A 25,398-nucleotide genomic window follows, 5' to 3' on the forward strand; every position below is an offset into this window, starting at 1 on the left:
TGGAATTTATACCAATTGTTCCATGATTATAGCAATTTTTCTGTCAGTCTCTGCCTGTGCCTACTGACCTCTGAGCACCACTTCTCTTAACTCACTAATGTTGTTCACCACCGTGTTACCCTGCTCTGATACCAAGTTGTTATCGTCCCTAGCCATGGATCTAGTAACTCGGCGTGGGAATTGTGAATCCAGCACCGTAATGGAATTGTTGCTCTCGGTAAGGTGGAAAGGAGCCTCCTTTCCTTACCTGTTCTCGGTAAGATTGAAAAGGAGTTTCCTTTTCTTACTCTTCTCGGTTAAGGGATGATGTCCCTTGTTGTTCTCGGCCAAGAAGGGTTAGACCCTTTTTGCTGCTCTCGTCTAAGAGGGTAGGTACCCTCTAGGAAGGTTGTTGTTGTTCAAGTAGGAGGGGTTAGGCCTTCCTAACTCTGCCTTGCTCGGTTAGAGGCTAAAGCAACCTCCTTTAGATGTACTGCTCGGGTAGGGATTCAAGAATCTCCCTTTCTTGCTTGGAAGGGAAGAGATCAACTCCCTCTAGCTGCTGTGAACGTGGAAGAGGCTAAAGCCCCTTCTTGAACTCATAAAAAAGTAACTCAAGTCCCTCTCCCTTATTTTGGATAATATCGATGCAAACCAAAATTCAAAGAGAGAAAGAATAAACCCAAATCAAGAGAGAACTATATACCTGGAGCTCATCAAAGAGACCTCCCAACCCTAGAACTCATCAAGGAGAACTCCAAACCCTATTTAACCTAATTCAATATTTGCCTCTTTTCTATATCTCTATCCTCTATATAGGGTTTGACGTCATTAGAGTTTTAGGGCTTAAATTGACAATTCCCCTGCATCCTTGATCAATACATAATTAATAAAAAAAATATACTTAAAGCATTATAAAATATGAACTTTAAAAGTAATTAACCCAGTGAGTCATTGACGCCTCCTTTGAGTGACTCGGTTTGCTATTGTGTCCGCAACACAAAGAGCTAGGATGCTTCAAAACATTTAAGTAGTTATGTTAAAAGCATAATATAGTATAATTAGTTAGCTAATCAAAGTATAGTCCACATTTCAAACTTGGAATTTGCCCTCTCCAACTGGTTAGGAAAGCAATTGAGGCGAGCTATACATAAAGGAGTTGACTATAGTTAGAAAATAGGTGGTTGAGTGTCGTTTGCTAGTGCGTCTCATTGGAATAAGAAGTAATACATTTGGAGATTCTCATTGAAAGTCAAATCCGAAACAAATCCAAGCGGTTCCACTACACGAAAATTCTTGTTGTTCCCGAGGGATCTAAATGCCAACATGATCAATTAAGATAAATATGAAATCTAGGTCTGACCTACTTTCGATCATATGAAGTATAAATTTAATCATTTAGCGTTATTAATGTTATCAATAACTATAAAATACAATGTCGTCTTTCAGTCTCTAAAGCAATTTTATTACTTCATTTGTTTTCGGTTAGCATAATTTGAATGGTTCATCGATCTGCTAAAAATTTGCATGCATTAAACTATTATTTCATTAATAGTGAAAGCCATTTGATTGTTTGGGCCAACATAGGAAAAAAGGTACGAAATTTATTTTTTTTAACTACTTTTCTAATTGAAAATTTTCTTATTGGACAAGTTGCCTGAACCAAAACTTAAATTTTTTTTTTATATATTTGTGCCCCTATAGGAAATAATGACCAAATAATTGTAGTTGTAGTATTTACATTAGAAACAAAAAATACATAATAGTCAAAATAAGATAGAGTAAGAGGTGAATGATTAAGTATCACTCTTGGTTTATTTTTCCATGGTTAATTTCGTATTAGAGCTACAGAAAGCTCATTTTTCCTAAAAGTTAAGAGGAATCAAGAGGAATCAAGGGAAAAACTTTTCTCTCTAAAAACTCGCAAAGATTGAAAGATTGTAGATGTTTTAGTCAAACAAAAACCATTTTGCTAGTTGTTTGTTTCCTATAAGTTTGTATTGGCACAAACACATCTAAAATCTTATCTAAAAAATTATCCAAATCCATAATTGAGAGAGTTGAACATATCTCAAGTTGTCTAAAAGGGTTTCGAATCTGAATTCAACTGATTAATAATACATTTGCCCAACTTTGCTCAATTTGGCTAGCGAATAGTCGATCATCCAGTACTGTCATGTCATTATTAATGATATCAATAACTATGAAATAAAATGCTATTCAGTCACCAAAGTAATTTATTTTGTTTGGCTCATCCATGTGGATAGAAAAATGTATGTATTAAAATATTATTTAAATAACAGTGAAACCTAAGAACGTTTGTGTCGCTGTAGAAAAATGACAAAAAATTAATTTTCCTTTAACCAATCATCTCTTAGATAATTTTTCTTGTTTGAAGTAATTCCTTTCAACTATTATTTTTCATTACATACAACAAGAAAATTGACAGCAATGTGTATATTTACACTAGAAATAAATTAAAAAGTTTATTAAATAATTAAAATATAATTAATTTTTTTCTTATGGTTTCTTATTGGAAAAACTATAAATTAATTTTATTATCCTACTTCAACATTTTTTTTAAAGGTAAAAAGAAACAAGAGGAATAAAGCTAACATTTTTCCATCTCCAAAAACTAGCACAAAACATTGACAAATTTTAGTCAAATGAATATTTTTTCTACTTATTTTGTTTTATAATTTTCTATTAAGACAAAATTGTCTAAATATGATCTAAATATAATGCCAACCTGTCATACCTCACATTTTTCCAATGGGACTTCGAATCTGAATCCCACTAATTGAAAATAGATAGGTCCAACTAATCTTTTTTCCAATAAAATATGCTCTTTAGGGCTGCCAACAATTCCCTACCCCTATATATCTCTGATTTTTCCTTTGATATTGAAGCACTATGAATGATATATTAGTGTCTTTTTCAGGAAATGTTGGAAAGATATCTATACTAGAAATATGTTTTTAAAGATCATTAGTGCCTCATGTTTCCCCAAATCACTTTTCTTTTATCCCATATGTAACCCTCGTTTATTTATGTATCATTCAGCAATTATATATATTTTACACTGATTTTACTGGGCAACTCGTTGAAAGTAGGGGTGGCATCGAGCCGAGCCGAGCCCGAACCTGCCTATGTTCGAGTCGAGCTTGATTTAAATATTTCGAGCTGAGCTTCGAGCCGAGCCTTGTCTCGAGCCTAAAATTGTTATCGAGCTCGAGCCCAACGAGTTCGAGCCGAGCTTCGAGCCGAGCTCGAGCCTCAACATACATTTCAAACTTTTCAAAAAATATATATCGAATAAAATGTATATAAAATTATGCATACATTTTATATAAAATTGGGCATGACCTCTACATAAAATTGGGCATAACTTATATATATAATATGTGTATAAGATTGGGCATAACTTTTACTTAAAATTGAGCATAATCTATATATATATATAATACTTGTATAAAATTCGGCATGACCTTTACTTAAAATTGGGCATAATCAATATACATAATACCTGCATAAACACTCCATAAACACTCCATAAAATTGTCTATACATTCCATAGATACTTCATGAAATTGTTTATACACTCCATAAAATAATCTAAACACTCCATACACTGCATAACATTATAAATAAACTCCATACAATAATCAAACACAACAAAATTAAATAAAATATCACTATCAATTTACAATCACCCAAATAAAAACTATAAATTCTTTAAATAAAATCATATTACTATTACATACTTACTAGAAAATTACAAGAAATATTTTAAATTTTTCTTAGGAAAATTAAATGGACCTCTTATTGCCTTTTCTAAGGAAATAAATAAAAATTAATAATTAATCTAATATATTATTATACTTATCGATAAAATTTTAATCACATAAAATGTCAAACACAAAATTACTATGAAAATTGCCTCATGCTCAAAGTATTATATCATCAACTGTCAAATACTTATTCAAAATTTTTCTATATGGTTTTCTAAGCCATCTTGGCAAGAAAATCTTACTTGAAAAATTATAGGATTTTTTAAAAAGAATTTATAATTAGAAAAATATTTTGAAAAAATACGAGGCACTAATGGTCCCTATATTTCTATTAAAAATGTCTTTTCAACATTTATTGAAAAAACTAGTATCTGGAAACGTATTTCTACTAAAATATCTTTTCAATTTATTTAAGAGCCATGAGGAAGGGACAAAGAGTTTTTTTTTTTCCTTGTTTATGATCTCGCACGTAAGGGTGGCTTTGAATAAATTATATATAAAATTATGCATACATTTTTAAAAAATATAATGATAGGGGAGGTTCAGGATTGAATTTCAATAATGGATTAAAATGCACCAATATTAATATTTTTTACTCCAATTGTTGTCTAGCTTGTTTTGTAATTTTTGAATTTGGCCATAATTTATTATGGCCTCCTTAGTGCCCCTAGATAAAAATTTATATTATAGGAAAAGCTAAAAATATTTTTCCTATGATACATATTCCCAAAAAAACCTTTAAATAAAATCTTATTACTATTAGTGACTTATTAGAAAATTACAGGAAATATTTTAAAATTTTCTTAGGAAAGTTAAATGGACCTTTTATTGTCTCTTATAGGGAAATAAATAAAAATTAATAATCAATCTAATATATTATTATACTTATCGATAAATTTTTAATTAAATAAAATATCAAACACAAAATTGCAATGAAAATTATTTCCAAACACAAAATTATCAAACACAAATTTTTTAATGAAAATTGCAATGAAAATTATTACAGCATCAACTGTTAAATACTTATTCAAAAATTTTCTATACAGTTTTCTACCCCATCTTAGTACAAAAAATCTTACTTTGAAAATTATATGATTTTTAATAAAAAATTTCAATTAGAAAAGTGTTTAAAAAAACATGAGACACTAATAGTTTATAAAAAATTATTTCTATAAAATTTATTTTTAATTTTTTCCAGAGGAAAAAGTTTTTTTTTTATTTTATGATCTCGCACGTGCGAAATCGCACGTGCGAGATCATCTTCTCGCGAGGATGGGGGAGATTATTTCTCCCCTGTTCTGGTTTTCCGCCGAGACGACCCCGAGGGAAGGGGCTTACGGCGCCGGGGAGGATTTATCGTCGGAGATGACGGCCACGACGGAGTCGGCGGCGACGGAATCGGCGGTGACGGAAGCGGCGGCGACGGAAACAGAGGCGACGGCGAGGAGAGGAAGAAATCGAACGGACAGACACAGAGGCGGCCGGCGAGCAGCTGCGACGGCGGTATAGACGCCGGAGAACAGCTACGACGGCGGTAGAGGCGGCGACAACAACCGATCGGAGGGTCGGCGATGACGAGGGGGGAGGAAAAATTTTTCCCCCCCTCGCTCTCGCTCCCGCTCCCGCTCCCGCTCCCCCGCTCGCTCGCGATCCCGTACCGATTCATGCCGATCCGACTCATTTCGAGCCGGCTCGCGAGCCAACGAACCGAACCTAGCTTCGGTCGAGCTCGGCTCGTTAAGGTAAACGAGCCGATTTCGGTGTTCGAGCTCGGCTCGAGCTCGAAAAATGACGAATCGAACCGAGCCGATACCGAGCTGAACCGAGTCGGCTCGCGAACCAGCTCGGCTCGAAGCCACCCCTAGTTGAAATCCTCCTCTTCGTGAAATCAGTACTTGTTTTAAACCAAGTCAATCTCACAACGATATGGGCTTCAGTGAATTTTAAACACCGGGACTGCGCCGCCGCCGCCGCCGCCGCTTATCGCGGACGAGACGTCTCTATAAAGTATTAAAGAGAAAAAAAATCAGGGAAGGGAGATGAATAAAACTGTTTTCTTCCAACATATAATACTCATCCATCAGTTCGAAATACAGTCAAATTAGGCGTACTAAAAGAGAATTTCCTCGCGGCCACCCTTCGTCCCAATTCTACACTGTCCTTGGGGTCATTGACTTGCTAAAATATTTATAGAGAAGATACCAAAACATGCCAAAACATGACGCTATGGGACTGTTTCTATCACGAGAAATGCCATCAAAATAGTCTGAATCGAATCAGTTTGAAAAATGGATATTCAATTTTCATCCTCCTGCAGTCTATATTGAAGGATTCTACACTTGGACTGAACCAAATTCAAGAGTCTCGTCTGGCCTGTAACATATAAATTCGAATTCCCATTGCCACTTCAGTGATAAACGAAGGGCATTCAGAGAGGTGATTGAGAATGGCTTCGCTTCTCTTTCAGGTAGGCTTGGGGATCATCGCCCTAGTTTTAGTGAACATGTTACTGGTTTCGAAACGAAGAAACCGAGGGAAGAACGGTGCGCTGGAGTTGCCGGAACCGGCCGGGCGGTGGCCAATCATTGGGCACCTGCTTGCGCTGGGCGGGAAGCAACCCCTCATGCGAACACTCGGAGCACTCGCCGACAAGTATGGGGCGGCATTCGTGTTATGGGTCGGCGTTCATCGCACTTTGGTGGTGAGCAGCGCCGAGCTCGCTCGCGAATGCTTTACCACCCACGACAAAATTCTCGCTTCGAGACCGAGATCCACCGCGGGGAAGCACCTCGGCTCCGACTACGCCTTGTTCGGCTTCTCTTCTTACGGACCATACTGGCGAGAGGTCCGCAAGGTCGTCGTCTCCAATCTTCTCTCAGCTCAGCAGGTGGATCTCCTCAAGCACGTCCGTTCCACAGAGATCGACTTCTGCATTAAGGAATTGCATAAGCTCTGGCTCAAAAACGGTAAAGCTCCAGTTGCGGTCGAGATGAAGCAGTATTTCAAGGACCTGGCACTGAACAACGTCGCTAGAGCAATTTGCGGGAAGAGATATTTCGGATCGGATGTTGTTGAAGACGAAAAAGATGCTCAGAAATTCCACAAAGCGATCAGCGCGAACTTTTACCTTGGTGGGATCTTTGTACTTTCCGATGCCGTCCCTTCCCTGGAAAGGCTGGATATAGGTGGACATGTTGCTGCTATGAAGAAAAACATTAAGGAGTTGGACTCCATTATTTCCGTTTGGTTGGAGGAGCATCGGCAGAGGAGACTCTCCGGAGAGAAAACGGCAAATCCAGACTTCATAGACGTGCTGCTATCTGTCATCGAGACAACCAAGATCCCCGATTACGATCCAGAGATTATGATGAAAACGACTTCCTGGGTAAGTTACATGTATCTCTGTGTTGAACTAATTAACAACGCTTGAATCACACAATACATCTATCTGGTTCAACTCTGTTTGCTTATTATAAACATACTGGCTTGCAGGCTCTCATCCTCGCCGGTAGTGATACAACTTTCATAACCCTAACATGGGCGCTTTCCCTGTTAATGAACAACCGCCATGTGTTGAAGAAAGCCCAAGAAGAGTTGGACAGCATAGTGGGCAAAGACCGAAACGTGGACGGTTCAGACATCAAGAACCTGCCCTACCTCCAAGCCATTGTCAAAGAGATCTTACGGCTGTATCCAGCAGCCCCACTGTCGGTCCCCCATCAAGCCATAGAGGACTGCATCATCGGTGGATACCACGTCCCGGCCGGCACTCGCATACTAACCAATCTGTGGAAAATACAAAGAGACCCTCGTCACTGGCCGGAGCCCGACGAGTTTCGACCGGATAGGTTCCTCACCACCCACAAAGACGTGGACATGAAGGGCAAATATTTCGAGCTCATTCCTTTTGGGTCTGGTCGTCGGATGTGCCCAGGGGCATCGTTCGCACTCGAGGTGATTCACCTGACCGTCGCTCGACTCTTGCATGGGTTCGATATGGAGACGCCCGACGGAGCGCTGGTGGATATGAGTGAGGATTTGGGCATTTCACTGCCGAAAGCAACTCCTGTTGAAGTCCTGGTCGCCCCACGACTACCTTCAAATCTCTATCTTTGATGAACGGGGGAAGCATTGACCAGCAAGAAGGAAATTGAATAAGCAAATTCTAGTTTGTAAAATGAACAATTCGTGAACTAATTAGTTTAAGACTGTCCATCAGACAAGTCATGATCCTTATGCGGATATGTTGTGAAATTATATTATAGGGAATTTTATTAATTCCATTTTAAATAAAATTTTATAAAAATAACCAACTTACAAAATTAATTTTAAGAACACCTAATTTGACCGATCAATTGCCTATGTGTAAATTCTAATATCACACATAACCGTTGACCATGTTTCGTTATATCATCATGCCACACCGTCACCTAAAGAAATTTCTGCCATGTCATCAAATTACCACATCAGTGTTCACATCAACATGCCACATCAGCGACACACCATGTCAACACTTGTACACATAAATAAGATTTTAAAAACTAAAATATTTTTTTATAATTTTTAAAAAATAAAATATCTTAAAATGATAATGAAATGTTTTAAATAGATTAGAATTTGATTTTTAATTAATTAATATATAAATTTTGTATTTTTATCACAATAAATAGAAGGTAATAAAACATGTCCAACAAATAAGATATTTGAAAACTAAAATATTTTTTTAAAATATATTTTTTAAATTAAAAAATTTCTCATATCGATAATAAAAGGTGTTAAAAATATTATAATTTTTTTTAAATAATTAATATATAAATTTTATATTTTTTTATAATATATAGAAGGTAATGAAAAGTGTACCAACAAATAAGATTTTTAAAACCTAAAATTATCTTTTACAAAATATTTCTTAAATTACAAAAGAACTTAAATCAATAATGAAAGAAAAATTGGAAGCCTACATGGCATTGATGTGGCAATTGATGGCATGTCAGGTGACGTGTGTTAGGTTTTCTGGCCATGGATCATGTCACCTGGCGATCTCCTCTGGTTTCAGATTAGATGACGAGGAAGGGAAGGATTTCGGATGCTTGGAACGACCTATGCTTGAGGAACTTGAGCTTTTGAAGGCGCTCCATCCTTAGGCCTCGTGAGAGAGAGTATCTGATCTTGTTTAGACTAATTTGGAGTAATGCTTAATCTTCTCATTCATCTCACGTCCCTATATAGGGAATTAGGGAAAGACACAGAAGGCCTATGCAAGGGCCATAAAGTTCAACCAAATTACAAGAAAACCACTAATGAATTAAAAGTGAAAATTACACAATCTATCCTCTTCTTCGACTAACCACTCTAGATGCTATGGAGTCCATAACATTACCCCCCCCCCCCCCCCCCCCCCCTCCTTCCTGAAGAAAGAGCTTGTCCTCAAACTCAAAAGTGGGATATAGGGTCTGGAAGGACACAAGGGGCTCCCAAGAGGCTTCGACCAAGTATTCATCATGAGTCCTAAGCACGACAGGCTTGAAGTACCTGCGCTGGAGTAGGAATAGACCAGCCATCTTGTAGAGGTGGCAATGGTGTATGCAGCAGTGGAGAGTCGCCCTTGAATGGCATGAGTAGGGAGACGTGGAACACGTCATGGAGCTTGGCATCCGGTGGGAGCTACAAGCGGTAAGCCACATTGCCGATACGGTGTAGCACCTGGAAGGGACCATAAAATTTGGGAGAAAGTTTATGGCGTTTGGTGGCTGCAAATGAAAGTTGTCGGTACGGTTGGAGTTTCAACCAAACATAATCTCCCGGAGCAAAGAAAAGGGGACGATGGCCCTTGTCATATGCGTGCTTCATAGTAGCCTGTGATCGCTGCAAACGAGTTCTGACCTCAGCAAGCATTTTATCCCTTTCCTCTAATGCCAAGTCCAGCGCTGCGACTCGAGAGGACCCAGGTTCATAGGATAATAGACGCGGGGGATCTCTGCCATAGACTACCCTGAAGGGAGTGGTACCAGGGGCGGTGTGGTACGATGTGTTATAGCAGTACTCGGCCCAAGCCAACCATCTGACCCAATGCCGGGAAGATTCACCAGCAAAGCACCTCAAATACATTTCCAGAGTACGATTGACCACCTCGGTTTTCCCACCTATCTGAGGGTGGTAGGCTGAAGAGAAGGCTAACTTGGTGTCGTGTAACTTGAAGAGTTCACTCCAGAATGTACTGGTGAAGACGACATCGCGATCGCTGGTGATGGACTCTGGTAGGCCGTGAAGGCGGACAATGTGATCCATGAAATTTTGACCGACTTGGGTCGCTGTATAGGGATGGGCGAGAGCCATAAAGTGCGCATATTTCAAGAACCGATCCACCATGACGAGAATAATGGATTTGCCCGAAGAAGGGGGAAGCCCATCGATAAAATCCACGGAGAGATCTGCCCATACTTGTGAGGGAAGCTGAAGTGGTTGGAGCTGGCCGGCGGGCTGTAAGGATTCTGCTTTGTTTCGTTGACAAAGCTGGCATGCGGCGACATACTCAGCTATCATCCGTTTCATACCCCTCCAATAAAAATCATGAGTAAGACGGAAGTACGTTTTCTGCATACCTCATGTGTACTGTCGTGAATTGAGGAAATAATGTTGGGAATAAGTGCAGAGGTCGGATGAAGATAGATGTGACTCTTATAGAGGATGAGGCAGTTCTGAATTGCCCAATGGCTGTCCATGGAATGGTGGTCTATTTTATCATAAACTCAAGTAGCTCTAGGTGGTGCTTAATATCCTGGCGGATGGAGTCGAGCAAAAGGGACCGTGGTTGGCTAATGACGTGAAGGTGGGAGTCCCCCACTTCCTTGTGGAATAATGCATCTGCCCCCTATTGAGATGGCTGGGTTTGTACTCCACTTGAAAATCAAACCTCATTAACTTGCTTAACCAATGTTGTTGCAACGACGTAGTGAGTCGTTGTTCCAATAAGTACTTCAAACTGCAGTGGTCTGTCCAGATCACAAATGGCCTACCCCATAGATAAGGCTGCCAATGCTGAATAGCTTTGGCTAAGCCGATGAGTTCCCGTTAGTATGTTGCTAACTTGTGGTGGTGTGGAGCAAGATGGCGGCTGAAATACGCGATGGGGTATCCCTATTGCTATAAGACGACACCAATGCCTCCCCCTTAAGCATCGCATTCAATAACAAAAGCCTCAACAAAGTTGGGTAGCTGTAGAACTAGGGCTGATGCTAAGGCCTATTTCAACTGCTGGAAGGAGGACGTGGCAAGAGCAGATCACTGGAAGGCATTACGCTTGAGTAAGTTGTTCAGCGTAGCAGCAATCTGACCATTCTCGAGAATAAATTTCCGGTAATAACCTGCAAGGCCTAAAAATCCTTTTAAGGCCATCACTGATTGCGGAGCGGGCCAATCAATAACTGCATGTATCTTGCTGAAGTCGGGCTTGACACCGGAGGCAAAGATAACATGCCCCAAATAAGCAACTTTTGAAGTACTGAGGTCACATTTGGACCGGTTGAGAAGCAGGTGGTGGGCACGGAGGAGTGTGAATACCTGTCTCAATTGTTGCAGGTGGTCTTCCCAAGTTTTGCTATAAACCAAGATATCATCAAAGAAGACGAGTACAAATTTACGTAAGAAGTGGCGAAATACCTCATTCATGAGCGATTGAAATGTGGAAGGGGCGTTGAAAAGCCCAAATGGCATCACCAAGAACTTGAAATGACCGTGGGTGCGGAATGCTGTTTTCTCCATGTCATCAGAATGGACCCGAATCTGATGGTACCCAGATTTCAGGTCAAGCTTGGTAAATAGTTGTGTTCCATGTAACTCATCCAATAATTCATCCACCAAAGGAATAGGGAATTTATCCTTGACTGTGTGAGCGTTGAGCTCGCAGTAATGCACACAAAATTACCAAGAATTGTCATTTTTTTTCACCAACAAAACCGGGGAAGAAAAGGGTGAATGGCTGAGCTGAATAATACCATGAGCTAACATCTATTGACATTGCCATCCGATCTCATCTTTCTGCACATGTGGATAACGGTAGGGGCGCACGAGCACTGGGTCGGTGCCCATCTTCAACCGAATACGATGATCACAAGCATGTATGGGTGGAAGAGCAGCTAGGTCCTGAAATAAGTCTGCGAATTCAGCCAATAGTGAGGTCAAGTGATCTCGATTTGACTCGCCAACGGAGAGGGTCTGGAGAGTGCATGGTAGCTGAGCGTGGGTGCCATGGAGTGTGAGCGGGTGACTGGCCTGTGTGAAACTCATGGTAAGGGACTAGAAATCACATAAAATCGGACCCAACCCCTGCAACCATTTAATTCCCAAGACTAGATCGAAGCCAGCAAGTGGTATGACCAAGAAATCCGCTACAAAGGTGTGCCCCTTTATAACAAATGGAACTGCTGAACAAAACCCCACACTGGTAACCTTATCCCCGTTAGCCACAGAGACTGAAATGCTCTAATTGTGCTGAAGTGGTAAGCCCAACTACAGGGTTGCGGGTTGGCTGAGGAAATAATGGGTGCTGCCCGAGTCAACCAGAGCCAGTAACATGAGATGCTTGATGGTGGCGTGGACCTGCATGGTGTTTGTGCTATGCAATCCAGTCATGGCGTGGAGGGAAATGGCTGGTTCCTCCACTTCAGTTTCGTCCTCCTCCTCCGGTAAGACACCCTCTTCAGGATCATCCACTTCTAACCAAAAGAGTCTTTTGCACAGATGGTCATTCGTATATTTATCATCACAATTGAAGCACAACCCTTGAGCTCGTCTTTGGTCCATCTCAACTTTAGTGAGACGTTTGATAAATTGTGGTGGGGGAGTGGTTGGGGAAGGTTGTGATGGTGTATATGAAGTGGTGGACGAGCGCTGGGGAGGTGAGAATTGAGATGGAACACCAGTGGGTGCTCTGCCTGGCCATGGGGGTCTCCTGCCCAGTTAGTCTTTGAAGATACGCTACTTGGTATTCAATGTGCGTGCCAAGTTCATGGCGTGGGCTAAAGAGGGGGGATCCTGCAATTCCACCTCGAGGCGGAGTGCCTCAACGAGTCCAGCAGTAAACAAGTGGACATATTGATCTGGGTGCACCAAATGACTGGCGCAAGCAAGCTTTTCCTGGAACGATTTCTGGTATTGTGTAATAGTCCCGGTTTGTTTGAGATTGACCAGATCGCCTAGGGGGTTGGTGCGTACTGGAGGACCAAACCGTAGCATGCAAGAATCTTTGAAAAATTTCCAATCATACACATGGTTCTCATTTTTAAACTGATGGTACCAAAGAAGCTCTTCATCGAGCATGTGGAAGGCAGCTACTTGAACCCTGTCCTCGGGCTGGGTTCTTAGGTTGGAAAAGAAATGGTCACACCTGTGTAACCAAATCAAAGGGTCTGAAGACCCATCATAAGTGGGGAAGTCGAGCTTAGTGTACCTTGGTACCGTCGGATGTACCGGGCCCTGGGCGCCCCCATGGAGAGGAGGTGTTTGGTGCAAATGAGGAGGTGGTGGGGGGGATTGTCGGCCGGCCGGGAGGAAGAACCCAATTGCGTTGTTATCCGGGCAAACCCATCCTCCATACGAGCCATCATGTGTTTGAAATTTTCCTTGAGACTGAAAATCTCCTGGTTCATAGCGTCAACTTGAGGTTGCATTTCAGCACGATTTTCTTCCACATAATTCTGAATATCAGCAGGGGAAGAGGAATCGCCAATGGTGGTCCTGTCTGATACCACGATGTTAGGTTCTCTGGCCATAGATCGTGTCACCCTGCGATCTCCTTTGGCTTCCAGATTGGATGACGAGGAAGGGAATGATTTCAGATGCTTGGAACGACCTATGCTTGAGGAACTTGAGCTTTTAAAGGAGCTCCACCCTTAGGCCTCGTGAGAGAGAGTACCTGATCTCGTTTAGACAAATTTGGAGTAATGCTTAATCTTCTCATTCATCTCACGTCCCTATATAGGGAATTAGGGAAAGACGCACAAGACCTAAGCAAGGGCCATAAAGTTCAACCAAATGAACAAGACCAAATGAATGCTTTGGAGTCCATAACAACGTGGCACGTGCATCTTCGGGATGGTGAGATGGCACCACATGGGGGTCAATACTAATGTAGCGCATTGGACTTTCCAAGTGAGCTATTATTTGGTTAAAGTTGGGTATTTTTAAAATTGGTTTCCATTTCTAAGGAAGAAACTAAAGAAAGACATCCAATTCAATTGGTTTCAATAAGGCTCAACTTAAAGAGTTCTGCAAAAGCTTAACCAAAGCTTAATTTTAAAATAGTACAATGAAGCAATTCATCCAACTAAACCATTGGTTTGCAGCACTATATAGCTACCAAAATGATAATATTGTATATGCAGTTAGCTAATTTTGTTAAGTATTAAGGCACGAAGCATCTACTAGTGAAATTAGTTGTGTAAGCTAACAAAAATAAAATAAAACGAAACATTATGAATGTTTGTTATTCGTGAACAAAATGGTACTCCGTTTATCTTTTACAGTATAAGCAGTGCTATATTCTTGTGGAAGCGTCTTGCACCCAGTTCCCACTTAATTATACATTGCGTAAACATAAGTTTTAATATGGTTCAATCTCCATGTATATAAAAGGATAATATGAACTAGAGAGGACTTAATTTTTAAGGCTTAACATATAAATAAAAGCCGAGAACTTAGTGCTACGGGCTAAAAAGAGAGAAGAGGCTTCAAATCTGCTGATACTCTAGAGATAGTGTGGACCAAACGAGGTGAGGGTCTCAAATCTGCAGATTTGACGCATTTTGAGCCACATCAGAAGAGGTTTCAAATCTGCAGATTTGACGCTAGAGATACTCTAAAACAAATTGTCGTCTAAAACAAAGCCATTCAAGGGCGGCTATAGTAGTTTATCTGTGATGGTGTCTTTTTTACTTTAAAGAATAAAAAGCCGATCGAGTTTGGTGAACATTCGCCAACCTCCAAAATGAAACTTTCAGTCACATCTATTGTCATTTCTTTGCTTCACAAACTTACCTGAAATTCTCTCCGATGTTTATATATTTTTATTCGATTTTTAAGACAGTTCAAATAGTACTGTGATTCTTAATGAAAAGTCAAATAGTAACAAGAAAACAAATTAGAGAAACCTCAATCATTACGTACCACAAAACACAAACAGATACACTACTTTCCCTCAAAATACAGCACTACTTTCCCTCAAAATACAGCAAAACATGAATAAGCGCCACAAAACTGCTAGAAGGTTCAGTATTCCACCGATGGTTTGCCAAATGAAGGTTTACAATTTTACCACATTTTCAACCAAATGAATAGCAGAACAAAATCCAGCAACAATTAGGAAAATGGACTGAGGAGAAAATGCCAATAATAATGCTATAAATCGGCAGATATTGAAGTACAGGGCTCCAAACAATATACATAGAAGCTAAACTAAAAACTTAACAAAGAAGCTTCACATAAACCCTTACTTCACTATGTCGATCTCCCGTCGAAAGCACCTACCGTAAGTGAGAATTGCCCTGCGCTCACAATCCTAGTATACGTAAATGAATATTAAAAATTGTTGAAAATTCAAGAGAGAAAAGTAGAAATTGAGAAGAGTAAAGAAAGTTTTGAGGAAACCCTAAATTCAACGTGGAATGAATCAGAGAAGGGTTGTTGACCTGTTAGGTGATGAGTTAACAGCGATATGCCTACGTCACTTTTCCCGCAAACATTACCGTTGTCTATTTTACTTTACAATTATCACCGACGATTTACTTGGGAACCGTCAGCTCATTCACCGAGTTACTAGTGCCATCCATGCCTGGATGGCCTCTGTAAAAAGGTGAAATTAAAGAAGAAGAAGAGAGAAATTGAGAGAAAAAGAAAGATGGCAGAAAAGAGAACTCAATTTAAGTCTTGATGGGGGTAGAGCTCGACCCCCTCTTCTATTTATTATGTGGGATTAGATAATTTACAAAAATGTCCCTTATACCCTTAAACCCTTATATCTCCCACTCTACATAACTAAATTACAAGAAATTAAGTCTAGAGACATAATAAAACATGTAGATCATGATGATGTAGAAAACGGTAATGTCTAATGTTAGGAATTAGATGCCCTAATTTCAAACTAACGAGAGTAATAATAATTATCACTGAAGAAAGGAAAAGCAAGCACAGAAAAATAACAAGTTTTATACATGTTCGTGTTACGGTCCCGGATCCGACACAAGGACTCTTTGGGAGGATCTGAGATCTGCCACGGGTTACGGGTCTTCCAGGCATTACCGTAGGGATAATAAGAAGACATGGGGAAGACGAAGATCAATGGAGGATGAGAGAATACGGGGATTTTTGAGGAAAACCCTAACCTCAGATTTTACCTCTTTATACTAGATTTAACCTAATTCTTAATACTTCAATGTTTTTCTTTTCTCATTACTCTTACCCCTTAAATAGGGTTCACCCGGTTAAGGTTTACAATAAAATATTAAAAAAAATACCCCTATAAATACAATATTCCAAAAATACCCCTATGACCTAAAATTGAAATAAAATAAAGTAAATTAAAGAAAATACCTAAAATAATAATATTATTGCGTGCATAACATTACACCCCCCTTGGAAGACAAGCTCGTCCTCAAGCTTGGAAGTAGTGTCTGTATGCCAACGTCTCTACCGGTGTCAAAATAGCATCCGCGATAGCTAGGACCCCCCCTTTTGACGTCCAAAATTGTAGTTTTTTTGGCCTGGTCCGAGTTAACTTGAGTTGACTCAGTTCAGGAACCCCGGTCCGGCGCACGACTCAGCTTCGTGCACAGATGAAATTTTCTAACTTAGGAAAATTTGAATCGGCCTCATCTTCTTCCTTCGGCTGAAATTTCGCCGACAGTTCGTCGAAAATCGGAATCTTGCCGAATCCTCCTGCCGATCCCAACGATAGCGGCCATCTCCTTCCTCTCTCATGGCACCGACGGAGTCGCCTGATTTTTTGGTGGCGAATCGCAGCCCATTGGGGCTTCGCCGCCTGGATAGTTTCCGAGACAGAGGGCTCTCGAAAACGTGTGAATTGTTGTTGCTCAGCCCCCCGAAACCGAGATCCCTTGCGAAAAAGTCGCCTACAGCGCCGACGAAATCTCCTGCTTCGTCGGTGGCGAAAAGAAGCTAGTTGGGGCTTCACCGCTGGAAGCATTGCCGTGACAGAAAACCTCTGTTTCTCGGCCCCCCGGGAATAGAGACGCCTTGCGGAAATTTCGCCTACGGCGCCTCCTCTTCCTCCGGTGGCCCACAGGAGGACGTCGAGGTGTCCCTGTTGGAAGATTTTCCGTTGCCTGGTTCGAGAGGCGTTCTGGCGCCCCTTTTTCCGGTTGCCCTTTCTCCCCCCGTGTGCTCCACGCCATGCCGGTTGCCAGATCGACAGACCCCGGCAAAAAGGTGTTGTGGTTGGGTGCCTGCAGAACTTTCTCCGACGGTGAACAGCACCCCTTAGGGGCTTCTCCGTTGGCCGATTTTATTGCCGTCGCCTGTGGAATTCTGGTTTCCCATGATAAGGGGTTTGGGGTCGCCCCCAAACCTTCCGCAGGTGCTTCGGCCAGTAAACGGGACGAAAATTTTGATTTGTCCGCCCTTGGCCTGTTGCCCCGTTCGAGATAGCTTCTGCTACCTCTTGTGCGCATATGTGGTCGGAGATTTGAGGTCCTGTGACCTATTTTGTGCAACAACGAGTTCCTCCCTTGCATAACGTTCAATGGAAGCATCTAACCGTGCTCGTATTTCTTCCAATTCCTTACCCATAGCAATCCATCTTTCTTGGGATATAGAATAACCCATTGTGTTCCCGCTCTGATACCAGTTGTTACGGTCCCGGATCTGACACAAGGATTCTTTGGGAGGATCTGAGATCTGCCATGGGTTACGGGTCTTTCAAGCATTACCGTAGGGATAATACGAAGACATGGGGAAGACGAAGATCAATGGAGGATGAGAGAATACGTGGGTTTTTTAGGAAAACCCTAACCTCGGATCTCACCTCTTTACACTAGATTTAACCTAATTCGTAATACTTCAATGTTTTTCTTTTCTCATTACTCTTATGCCTTAAATAGGGTTCACCTGGTTAGGGTTTATAAAAAAATATTAAAAAAAATACCCCTATAAATAAAATATTCCAAAAATACCCCTATGACCTAAAACTGAAATAAAATAAAGTAAATTAAAGAAAACAACTAAAATAATAATTTTATTGCGTGCATAACAGTTCTTCTTAAGGTGCGACTACGTCCTATCTTCCACCTTAGCGTAGAGCGTTGATTAGGCTCTACAACTTAACAATGTCCCACTTGGAAACTAATCCATCATCAATATCTTCTCTGTAGCAGCAACAACTTCTCAATACTAAGAGAGAGGTCCAACTGAAGTTGCACAACTTTAGTTTCTCAATCATAACAGTCTTTGTCAACATATCAGACGGATTATTACTTCCTTGAATCTTCTCAAGTGCTAAGACTCCATCCTCCAGAGCCGATCTTATGAAGTGATAACGCACCTGTATGTGCTTTGTTCTGGCATGATAAACAAGATTCTTTGCTAAATGAATAACACTCCAACTGTCACAATACAACACATTTTTCCCATGCTTGAGACCTAATTCTTCTCAGAAAGTCTGCAACCATTCCATCTCTTTGCTAGCTTCGGTCACAACAACATATTCTACCTCAGTAGTGGAAAGAGCAACTATCTTCTGAAACTTAGAGATCCAACTAACTATTGTACTAGCCAACGTGTATACATATCCAGTGGTACTCTTCCTGCCATCAATGTCTTCAGCCATGTCAGCATCTACGTAACAATGTAATCCCAAGTCTGACTTTTTGAAACATAAGGTTGAATCTGCAGTGCCTCTCAAATACCTGAGAATCCATTTCACTGCTTCCTAATGTTGCTTACCTGAATGATTCATATACCTGCTCACAACTCCCACTGCATGAGCTATGTCTGGTCAAGTGCACACCATGGCATACATGAGACTGCCAATAGAAAAAGCATAAGGCACATTGGCCATGTTGGCTCGCTCTTGTTCTGTAGAAGGTGATTGCTCCTTAGATAGCTAAAGTGACTAGCCAAAGAAGTACTTATTGGTTTTGCATCATTCATGTTGAATCTTGTTATAATGTGAGACCCACCATGATGCATGAGCTGGTGGGACCCACCATGAGGACGTGGGATGGCAAGAAGAGCCCTCATCCAAGCTAGCATGAGTTAAGAAGATAAGAAGCACAAACTGAAATGAGTTAGAAGACTTAAAGATCAAGTGAGAGCCACAAAGATACCACGAGCTGGAATCTTATCAATATGAGCTAGAAGATCACTTAGGACCCACAAGGATAAGGGCACAAGCTGACCTCTTCCCTAGTTTCCACGTTATTGAAGAAGAGTTATAGTTCAACTTATATTAGAACTTTATTAGATTGTGTTATCCTTTCAAGATAGACTTAACTTAGAGAGTTAGAGTTGGAATGTAATTAGGAGATTTAAAGGTTAATTGTATAATGACTCTATCATTTCATCTACTATAAATAGAGATGTTGCAATTCGGAATTAATCAAGTTCTACAATATTCTCTTGAGTAAATCTCTCTCTCTATGCTTGGTGCACATCTTGTTCCTCTTCTCTTCTTCTCTCTACCCGAGAGCCTTCTTCCCCTTTTTTACTTTTTTTTCTTTCTCTCTTCCCTTGCTTGGAATATTGGAAAAGAGATCCTAAATTCAACATGGTATCAGAGCATTAAATTTAGGATCCCTACATCAAAAGGAATGCTCTAAGAAGATATGATCAACCCCACTCATAAAAGGCTCCTTGTGAAGGAAGATCAAAAAGCATGAGATAAGTTCCTTCATTATTTTTTTTATTACTTCATGTTACTGGTTTCCAGATTTAGAAAATAATTTAAAGATGATTATGTGAATGTTTTTCATCTTATGAGATTGTGGATATGAATGCCTCTCGATCTAGAAGAAGCTATCAAAGCAGTTTTGTCGGTTTGGAACCATGATCAAATTGTTAAATTTTTTTTTCTTTCATGGGAACAAGATGCCCCTGATATAGAAGATTGATATTGAGTCTATTATGAGTAGTTATTTACTCATAAAAAAAATCATAATAATGATTATTTAGTGTCAATGCTAAATTTCTCCATGCACCAAGTTGTTTGAAGAATACTACTTGGATATTTTGATTAGAATTTTTTGGAGGATTATTTTCATTGAAGTGCCTATTATGGCCAAAGAAAATGTGAGTAGCAAAGGTGGTATACACATAATTACCACAATATCCATACGTAGGGTATCAAATTTTATGAGTTGGTCCACATCGATTCAGAGGTTTATTATAAAAAAGACCTACTTGGTCATCTCGCCAACCGTGGACCATCTATTGATCAAGAATATATTTTTTATAACAAATGGTTAAAAAATGATACCATTGTGATTAGTTGGCTAATAAAAATCATGGAAAATTGTGGAAAGAATACACTCATTGTGGGAGATATGGCCACACTATCGATACATGCTATTACAAGGAAAAGAGTTACTGTGAAAAAAAATGGTTTCTATGTGTTAGGTTCCCTTGCCATTGATCGAGTCACCCGACAATCTCCTCTGGCTTCCAGATTGAATACTACGGTTGAGAGGGATTTGGAATGCCTCGAATGCCCAATGGCTGGGGTAGAACGAGCTTTCAAAGGAGACCTCGTCAGAGAGAGAATCCGATATCACTACACTAATTTTGATCAATGCTTTATTCATTTCATAACCAGACATCCCTATAAAAGAATTAGGGAATGACGCCAACATAGGCCAAACAAGAGGCCATCGATTTTGAAAGAAATTACATTAAAACTTGCTAATGAAATAAAGCTGCAAATTACATAGTCTACCCTCTCTGTCGACTAGTAACTCTAGATGCTATGGAGTCCATAGCATCACCCCCCTCCTGGAGAAAGAGCTTTTCCTCAAGCTCGAAAGTGGGGTATAGGGCTTGGAAGGACTCGAGTGGCTCCCAGGAAGCTTCAACCTGGTCTTCGTCAGCCCACTGAACTAAAACCTCCCATGCTCCCTCGACACGGCGAGCATTCAGGACCTACACTGGAGTCGGAAGAGGCCGTCCATCTTGTACCGATGGCAAAGGGGTGTGCAGTAGCGGAGAGTCACCCCTAAAGGGCTTGAAGAGAGAGAGACGTGGAAGACGTCATGGATCTTGGTGTCTGGTGGAAGTTGCAAGCGATAAGCCACATTGCCAATACGTTGCAACACCTGGAAGGGACCATAAAATTTGTGTTGAATTTATGAAAAAGTGAAATACTTCATTGACATCAATAACTTGTTGTAATCAGAGTACATGAACCTCTATTTATAATAGTGGAAGGTAGTAGAGTCCAATTACAATAAAACTACTATTGTCCCAATTACACCCAAACTCTAACACTTGAAGATAAGTCCTAACATAATTAAATAACTCAATATAGATAAAACACAAACATCAATAAAACTAAAACTCTTCTTTGACGTGACCATAAGATAAGATACTTTTGTGAGTCCTTCTTGATCTTCCAACTGATGTGATACGGATGCCAACTCATGGTAATCATTGTGGGTCCTACTTCTTATGGGCTTGGGCCCATCTTGTGGGCCTTCCTTGGTCATGTGGCCCATCTTATAATAATCTTAGATATGTGGGCCTTTCTTGGTCGTGTGGGCTTGAGCTTATCTTCCAACACTCCCCCTCAAGCTGGGGTTGAGAGAACAACATGAATTCCCAGCTTGCTGCAAATGATGTATAGAGTATTTTTGTATAAAATGACAAATCTTCCAACATTCCCCCTCACGCTGTTGCGTCCTTCCATGAGACCATGCTGGCATAATATAAGTGAGAGTAAAAATCACTCCTAGCTGGTAAGTCATTGCCTCATACTCCAGTGCTAATGCTGGATGTAGGGCACACTTCGTCTTCTATTGGTAGTGTGTCTATCGGCATTGCTCTGAAGTGTCCACCACCGTGTCCCTCCACTGGACAACGACTTTCAAGTGGTAGGAGACATAAAAGCCATTACAGGGGGGATTACATAGATGTAATAATAAGTTCCTACGTCATGGACTTCCAACCACAAATAATTTTGATCTTTTTGACAGGGATGAAGTTCCTCTGTCATGGACTTCCAACCACTAATAATTTTGATATTTTTTTACGGGGATGAAGTTCCTCCGTCATGGACTCCCAACCACAAATAATTTTGATCTTTTTGAAGGGGTAAAATAAATGATGACATGAGGCCACCTCTTCTTCAATAATAATGTCCCCAAAGAGACATAATAGCTGCAGTTGAATATAACATGACCATCTTCCAACACATATAACACGAACCAAATAATAAACTTTGTAAAAGAACCCATGAATTAATCCGATATAAAAATTTCTTCTTAGATGCACAAGCTTCATCTTTTTTGCTCCCATTTTCTTGAATTGGTCACATAAACTTATTCACAACATTTGAAATAAAATACTTCTTTCTTGTACTTCTTCTACTGCTCCCCCTCAAGCTGGGAGGTAATGGCAGTGACCCAGCTTGAACCAAATATCATAGATGTAGCTATAAGCCAAAATAATAGAGATGTATAAATAAGCCCTCAAACCAGGGAGAAGTGAGATATTTTTTTGATATATCAACTCAAACAGTGATGCAAAACAATCGACTTAAATTCGGATTTTCAATGTAACAGATTACTAGCATGACCTTTGATTCTTCCAATTCGAATATATCTTTCAATATAGATCAGATTGAAATGAATTTTTTTCCTTATGAAAGTCGACTTAAATATATTTCATCCAAGTATAACTTAACTTCATACACTATAATTTTAGGAAGATAAATAATCTGATATATTTCGGTCTCTGTCATCTAGCCGAACTAAATACCGTTTCTCCTGTTTTTCCAGAATGATCATTGACTCTTCAAAGATCAATATCTCCTTATAAAAAGATCATACTGAGGATTGGTTGAATAGGTAAGAAAATATACTTATGTATGTTTCTTTTGATATAAAATTCTCCATATAAAGTATCTTTCTTGATAGCATAAAATACCTCGGAATTTGAAGCTTTCTGCTGCCACTCGAACCTCTTTTTCATTCTGACCTTTGCTGCTTCAAATATCGATTTATCTTTGTAGATAACTCATATAAAAAATTGGTTGAATAGGTAAAATAATAGACTTACAGATATTTCTTTTGATATATATTTATCTATACAAAGTCTAGTTCTTGATAGCAAAAAAATACCTCGGAATTGGAAGATTTCTGCTGCTGCTCGAACCTTTTTGCAATCTGACCTTTTATCATTCATTTATCGATATCTCTCTGTAGATAACTCTGTTTAGAAAAAATAGGTTTTCTTTGGAAAGTAGACTCAAATATATTTCCTTAAATATATAATTTTAAATATAAAAAACTACTTATAGAGGTAAAAAACGCAAAAATGCTATGGATGTAGGGACTGAAAAAATAACTACGAACCTAGACTTAGGGTTTAGGGTTTAGAGAAAAGGATCACATCACAGAACCTGCTCTGATACCATGTTGAATTTATGAAAAAGTGAAATACTTCATTGACATCAATAACTTGTTGTGATCAGAGTACATGAACCTCTATTTATAATAGAGGAATGTAGTAGAGTTCAATTACAATAAAACTACCCTTGTCCCAATTACACCCAAAATTTAACACTTGAAGATAATTCCTAACATAATTAAGTAACTCAATATACATAAAAGGTAAACATAACTAAAACTAAAACTATTCTTTGACGTGACCGTAAGATAAGTTACTTTTGTGAGTCCTTCTTGATCTTCCAACTGATGTGATAAGGATGCCAGCTCATGGTAATCATTGTGGGTCCTACGTCTTATGGGCTTGGGCCCATCTTATGGGCCTTCCTTGATCGTGTGGGCTTGAGCTTATCTTCCAACAATTTGGGAGAAAGTTTGTGCCTTTTGGGTATGGCAAGGGAAAGCTGGCGGTAGGGTTGGAGTTTAAGCCATACATAATCTCCAGGAGCAAATGAAAGAGGACGATGGTGCTTGTCATAGATGTGCTTCATATTGTCACGAGCGCGTTGCAATTGAGCTTTAACCTCCGCGAGCATGGTATCCCATTCCTCTAAAGCCTGGTCTAGCGCCGCGACCCGAGATGACCCAGGTTCAGAAGATAAGAGACGAGGGGGGTCTCGCCCATAGACCACCTTGAACGGTGTGGCTTCCAACGCTGTGTGGTAAGAGGTGTTATAACAATACTCGGCCTAGGCCAACCATCGGACCCAACTGAGTGGAGAGTCACCAACGAAACACGACAAATACATCTCCAGGGTGCGGTTGACCACCTTTGTTTGCCCATCGGTCTGAGGGTGGTAGGCTGAGGAGAAGGCTAACTTGGTGCCATGCAATTTGAATAGTTCGGTCCAGAAGTTACTGGTGAAGACTGCATCACAGTCATTGGTGACGGACTCTTGTAAGCCATGAAGGCGGACAATCTGGTCCATGAAAATTTGAGTGACATGGGTCGCTGTATACGGATGTGCCAGGGCCATGAAGTGCCCATATTTAGAGAACCGATCCACCACTACCAGAATAATGGATTTGCCGAAATATTTTGGAAGGCCATCGATAAAGTCCATCGATATATCTGCCCATACCTGTGAAGGTAGCTGAAGAGGTTGCAGCAGGCCTGCTGGGTTTAGAGATTCTGATTTGTTCCGTCGGCAAACCTGGCACACTGCTACATACTCAGCTATCATCCTTTTCATGCCCCTCCAATAGAAGTCACGACAATGACGGAAATATTTCTTATGCTGGCCTTCATGAGTGTTGTCGTGAAAGGAAGAGATAATGCTGGTGAGGTATGCGGAAGTGTGATGGAGATAGATGCGACACTTATACAATATGAGGTTGTCTTGAATTTCCCAGTTGTTGTCTATAGTATGCTGCTCGATTTTGGCATACAATTACAGAAGCTCAGGATGTTGTTGAATGTCATCACAGATGGAATCGAGCAAAAGTGATTGGGGTTGACTAATGGCGTGTAGCTGTGATTTCACAATGTCCCTGCGGGTTAAGGCATTAGCCCCCCGGTTAAGATGTCCTGGTTTGTACTCCACCTGAAAATCAAAACCCATTAATTTGCTCAGCCAATGTTGTTGCGGCAAAGTAGTGAGGCGTTGCTCCAACAAGTATTTCAAACTGCAGTGGTCTGTCCGGATCACAAAAGGTCGACCCCACAGATAAGGCCTCCAATGCTGAATGGCTTTTGCTAGGCCGATAAGTTCCCTTTCATATGCAACTAACTATCGGTGGTGCGGGGCAAGGTGGTCGCAGAAATAGACGATGGGGTGACCCTGTTGCTGTAAGACCACGCCAATACCTCCTCCGAAAGCATCAAATTCAATCACAAATGGGTCCTCAAAGTTGGGTAGTTGGAGAACCGGAGCAGAGGCTAATGCTTGTTTCAATTGCTGAAAAATGAAGTGGCAGTCTCGAACAATTGGAAGGCATTACACTTGAGTAAGTTGTTAAGCGGT

General features: G+C 40.3%; 1 protein-coding gene across 1 annotated transcript; it reads left to right on the forward strand.

Annotated features, from left to right (window-relative positions):
• The first annotated feature begins 6,216 nt into the window (after nucleotides 1-6,216).
• LOC137952592 (cytochrome P450 CYP82D47-like) lies at nucleotides 6,217-7,886 on the forward strand. The gene is made up of 2 exons (XM_068799669.1): nucleotides 6,217-7,155; nucleotides 7,263-7,886. Exons 1-2 carry the CDS (start codon nucleotides 6,217-6,219, stop codon nucleotides 7,884-7,886), a joined length of 1,563 nt encoding a protein of 520 aa, XP_068655770.1.
• Nucleotides 7,887-25,398: the final 17,512 nt, after the last annotated feature.

Source organism: Aristolochia californica, unplaced genomic scaffold (genome assembly GCF_029961685.1).
Source record: "Aristolochia californica isolate CCGP_79_NKW_82.1479 unplaced genomic scaffold, dmAriCali1.0.hap1 SCAF_16, whole genome shotgun sequence".
Classification (NCBI taxonomy): domain Eukaryota; kingdom Viridiplantae; phylum Streptophyta; class Magnoliopsida; order Piperales; family Aristolochiaceae; genus Aristolochia; species Aristolochia californica.

Coding starts and splice junctions, on each gene's coding strand:
- LOC137952592 (XM_068799669.1), top strand. CDS start 6,217: ATGGCTTCGCTTCTCTTTCAGGTAGGCTTGGGGATCATCGCCCTAGTT. Junction 7,156..7,262: donor TGATGAAAACGACTTCCTGG/GTAAGTTACATG, acceptor ACTGGCTTGCAG/GCTCTCATCCTCGCCGGTAG.